The following is a 5,000-nucleotide window of genomic DNA, read 5'->3' as shown; positions in this document are numbered from 1 at the left end:
ATTCCCTAATGCTTTCTGGTCTTTTTGTGAGAACGTCCCTGAAAATAAAGAAAAAAATTTTCAATAAAAATCTGAAAGCTAAGAAAGATGAAATTGTTCGTTGGGATGCACTTGTTACTTTTCCAGAAGAAAGTCTCTCTCTAAGTGAATAAAGTAGGTAAGGCTACGATTATAAAACATGCCTTCCAAAAATTTAAGTTCAGTTCTTGGCAGTTAAGATAAATCTTGCTTACCAGCAATTGCATATCTATTTTTTTTTTTAAGGGACAACACAAAATATGTATACTCATTCAGCAATATGAAAATAAAATAATAATAATAATATAAATTTCAACTTATAGATCGTTTAAGTACAAGACTTGAGACTTTCCCATATCTGTGTTACTTTGAGTATGAATTACAGAGGATTCCAAATAAAAGAGACCCAGGAATAAAAGGGATTTTATTATGACAGAAATGTTCATATCTCCACATTATCTTACTCTACAATATCTTCAATATATTGACTGTTACGGGGATCCGGGAGAGCAAAAATGTTTAAATTAGGGATTGGAAACTCAACTTACTCATTTTGCAAGAAAGTCATTTAACTAATATTTATACCCATGATGTGATTAAAATTACTAATGCTGTTGCTACTACTACTCCTTCTACTACTACTACTACTACTACTACTACAACATACAACAACAACAACACACAACAACTACTACAACTACTACTACTACTACTCCTACTCCTCCTCCTCCTACTACTACTACTACTACTACTACTACTACTACTACTACTACTACTACTACTACTACGGATGTCAGACCTGCATGTACGTACATGCCACACTGAACCCTTAGAACAAAATTACCTGAGCATTATGACATGCATTAATCAGAGGGGTTTTTTGTTGTTTTTTTTGGTCTTTTCTTTGCTTGCATTTACCAATGTCCAAACCTTCATTAAGTTTTTTTTTTAATTTCTATCTATATTTACTTTTGAACATATCCATATAAAACATACGAGGGTTTTGTAATTGTATGTGGACAGTAAGTTGCCAAAGAAACTGTCTTGAGCATACTTCAGTCATTTTGTGACGGAATTTTACCTCACTGAACTCACTGCTGTGAGAGTTGATAGACAACTAAACTATTAAATCCAGTAATTTGCTAATTTTGATTCATATACTGACAATATAATCAGAACCATCACGAACCACAAATGATTATTGAAAAATTAATTACCCGAGGAAGCCTGCAACTAAGCACTCCACTTCTGGATGGTCTCGCAGATAGCGCTCATTGCTGATACGAGTTTGCATCTGTAATACAATAAAAAGAAAGCAAAGCTAATCAGAGTAAGAAAGTTCATTCTTTCCTTTACTTTCAAACCTACATCGGAATTAAGCAGAATCTGAAAAGGCAAAGATGAGTATCTATAAGTGAGAAGAAAAGAAGATCATTTCAGTCTGCAATGATCTTCTTTTTCAGATGGAAATCATTTGACAATTGAAGAGTAAAAAATCACAATTTAAGACTTGAATTTAAAGCTCAATGAATGACTCAAGAGTTGAAAACCTAAAACTAAATCTTCACTTTTCATCCTCACTGCAACAAACACTGATTTTGATTCTAAACCTCAATGAATCGTACTCAAAATCAAAATTAAAATCCCTTTATTCTGTACATCATAATTCTAAAAGGAGAGAGAGAGAGAGAGAGAGAGAGAGAGAGAGAGAAAGAGAGAGAGAGAGAGAGAGAGAGGATGAGAGAGAGAGAGAGAGAGAGGGGTGGGGGTCCCAGTGATGATTAATACAGATATCATTATAATATATCTCACCGCATACGTCTATTGAGTCTTGTAAAAATGGCTACAGTAAAACCATGAAAAATGTAATTCCTGCTTTCAAATTTCGAGATGCATTTGTTGTATCTAAAAATAAAACATTACTAACTTGACATTGCTAATAAATTGCAAATGTTATGACTGAAATTATTTATTCACTTTTACATTTTAGCATTTTCTCATTCTCACAATACAATCCCTTCTAAAACATACTCAACAAAACAGGTCTAGACGTCCAATATTTTATTAATCTTTTCCATTGTGTTGTTTTGTTTGTTTTTCTTTCACAAAAGACTCATTGAGTATAAAGGAAAGAAGTCAGTAAGTATCCGATGAACCAGGGATCTCTAATATGTTACAGCAGATGGTTGCTCTATTTTTACAATCAGATTATAGTTCTGAAGCATAACAAAAATAAATATACCATTCTTCACTACCCGCTTGTGATAAAGAAAAAAAAAAAAGTATGTTGCTAATGGTTCAAAATCAAAAGATCAAGGTTCAGCTATGTAAAACCAACCTTTCTATCAAAACAACCATAATTTCTAGATATTATGGAACTCAAAATTTTGAGTTGACATTGACACCTCTTAAAGACAACTGCATTCATGTAAATTCTTCCCAAAAGGATGGATGAAAGATAAGGGTTACCGTACCTTTGACACAATGAAAATGTCATGTAACATCATCAAATTATATCAGGAAGGCAGTGTCTACGTACACTGTAACCGGGCACCTAGCCTCGGGATCTACGTACACGGTAGCTCCAGTAACTGGTTTGCCACTACAATCTCCCCTTATCTCTTCGTGACGTCCCTACTGAACTCGCTTTCAGGAAATACTTAAAAACTTATTTATTTCGAAAATTCTTAATTTATTAGTTATTTTATTTGAGCAGACGATGATCACAGGATATGTATATATATATATATATATATATATATATATATATAATATATATATATATATATATATATAATAATATATATATATATATATAATATATTACTTTATTTTTTTAATATGGGATGGTGGAAGGTTTGTGTGTGTGTGTGTGTGTGTGTGTGTGAGAGAGAGAGAGAGAGAAATTTGAATGGATTGAAGTTATTGTTATGCGCCTAGAGCTTTATTGTATAGAGGAGTGGGCGCAATATAAATAAATTTCATTATTATTATTATTATAATACAAGCAATGGATGGACCTCACTCTGTATGTGTGTGTGTGTGTGTGTGTGTGTGTGTGTGTGTGTGTTATTTTTTAAAATCAAACAATACAATTTAACCCATTAAAGGTGAGATTCAAGGTAACCGTGTATAAATGTTATCGTGTACATATATCCTGAGGCTAGGTGCCCGGCTAGTAACAAAAATAATGATACCAAAATATCTGCAATATTTCTATTTATAACGAAGTTATGCATCTTTAATTGAACCCCCCTAAAACTTTTAGTAAAAGAGAACAGTAATCTCCAGTCACAACTTTCTTATTCTTATGGGCGAGTTGGATCACAATTTGACTCCCACTGCTGCTGGTCACTAAACTGCCTAAAGTTACACTCCGTCAGGAAAGCTTAATTTTGATGTCTTTGTTAACTGAAGACACCAAATGGCTGACATAGTTGAATCAACAAGTCAAAAAAGTTGTATTTATTTTAATGAGCGATGGGTTCCAAAAAAATAATAATAGTTAAGTTGCATTGGACGCTGTAACATTTCTGAAATAAAAATAGGTCTATTGCAAAAGATTCCCATTGGACGTAAAGGCAGATGAAAATTCAAGTTGGCCTAATTGATGGGACTTGTCTCTGAGGTCTGATGCGCGCCTTTCTAGCTGCACATATGGCAGACATCCATTTAAATTCCATAAATCAAGGCAGTTTTTTATTCCAGCCTCTATAAGTATAAGACCAGATCCGATATAATATAAGCCATTGGAAAAGTGAAGGGCTAACATGGCTTAAAATGTTAATAATAACCTTCGCTGTTGAATTATTTTCACACTATCGGCATATCAAGCAAAAATAGTTGTTTTTTTTTTTTTTTTAAGTTGGGAGTGAAATTTTTTTTTAGTTAATTAACTCATTTATTATGCCAAATTTCATCAAAGATTGTCAGCGTGTTAGTTTAACATTTGCCACCTGTCACGAAAACTTCTCATTCAATGCTTAAGTCCCATTTCAATCAACAATCAGCTTATTAAGAGGCTGTCCTGAGGAGAAGTTCCCATTAACATATTGTGAGTCTTTACCATTGGTAAAATTTTCAGTATGTTAATGTAAAGATTTTCATGTGGAATCCAAGCATCTGGAACAGCATTAATTATGGGAAATTTCTAACAAACAGATGTCTGAGAATTACCTTAAATGTGTTGAGTTCTGCTTGTTGTGCTGTGCTTAGAGCTCCAAGGTCATCTTTACCCCCTAGATCATATTTTTCCATCCCATGGGGATGTCCGTGCTTAGGTTGATCAGCCATTTTAGATTGATTCCTTGACAACATACCAAAGGTACAATAATATAAGTTGCCTCCCTTATCAACTTCCGTTTATAATGAATGATAATCACAGTAGAACCCGCATAACTCATACATCCATTCGTTTTTCAGATTCTATTCTGCTCTTGCAAACCGATTATGCCAACAGACAACAATTATTTACAGCAAGCAGGTACTGACGCAAAACTGAAGCGCCGGTGAATCGTTGTCATTTTCGCATGATTTCCTTTTTCTTAATTATTTGTTTACTTGCTATGATTTTTAAATGAATTTTTCAAAAAGGTGTTTTGCATTTGTTTTGCTTTGTTTTCGTTTTTAGCTAATAATCTATTTTTTTTCTTTTCGGTTTCTGGTTTGTTTTTGTTTTGTTTTTTTTTTTCTTTGTTTTTTTTTTTGTTGTTGTTGTTGTTGTTTTTGGGTTGTTTTTTTTTTTGTTTTTTTTTTTGGGGGGGGGGGGGGTGGGGGGGGGGGGGGTTTTGGTTGTTTTTTTTTTGTTTGTTTTTTTTTTTGTTTGTTTTTTTTTTTTTTTTTTTTTTTTTTTTTTTTTTGGGGGGGGGGGGATTCTTTAATCGTTGTTGTTGCTGGGTTTTTTGTTATCTTTATTTTTTTTTTCTATGTTTGTTTGTTGTTATGTTGTTTTGTTTGTTTTGTTTGTTTGTTTGTTTTTTGTT

The 5,000-nt window shown here is 32.9% G+C and overlaps 1 protein-coding gene across 1 annotated transcript in view; it reads right to left on the bottom strand.

The window, feature by feature from the left end:
* LOC144964161 (RIIa domain-containing protein 1-like) overlaps positions 1-4,351 on the bottom strand; it is a 7,348-nt gene extending 2,997 nt beyond the window's left edge. Inside the window, exons 1-3 of the mRNA XM_078898107.1 lie at positions 4,195-4,351; positions 1,236-1,312; positions 1-38 (exon numbers count right to left, since the gene is read on the bottom strand). The exon at positions 1-38 is cut by the window's left edge and continues 9 nt beyond it. Coding sequence (XP_078754233.1) covers positions 1-38; positions 1,236-1,312; positions 4,195-4,335 — 256 coding nt within the window. The 5' untranslated portion in view covers positions 4,336-4,351. The remainder of the gene's footprint in view (positions 39-1,235; positions 1,313-4,194) is intronic.
* Positions 4,352-5,000: the final 649 nt, after the last annotated feature.

Source organism: Berghia stephanieae, chromosome 2, assembly GCF_034508935.2.
Source record: "Berghia stephanieae isolate SIO BIC M18660-M18661 chromosome 2, UCSD_Bste_1.3, whole genome shotgun sequence".
NCBI lineage: Eukaryota > Metazoa > Mollusca > Gastropoda > Nudibranchia > Aeolidiidae > Berghia > Berghia stephanieae.
The sequence above is the reverse complement of the archived record's forward strand: the minus strand, read 5'-3'. Positions and strand labels throughout refer to the sequence as shown.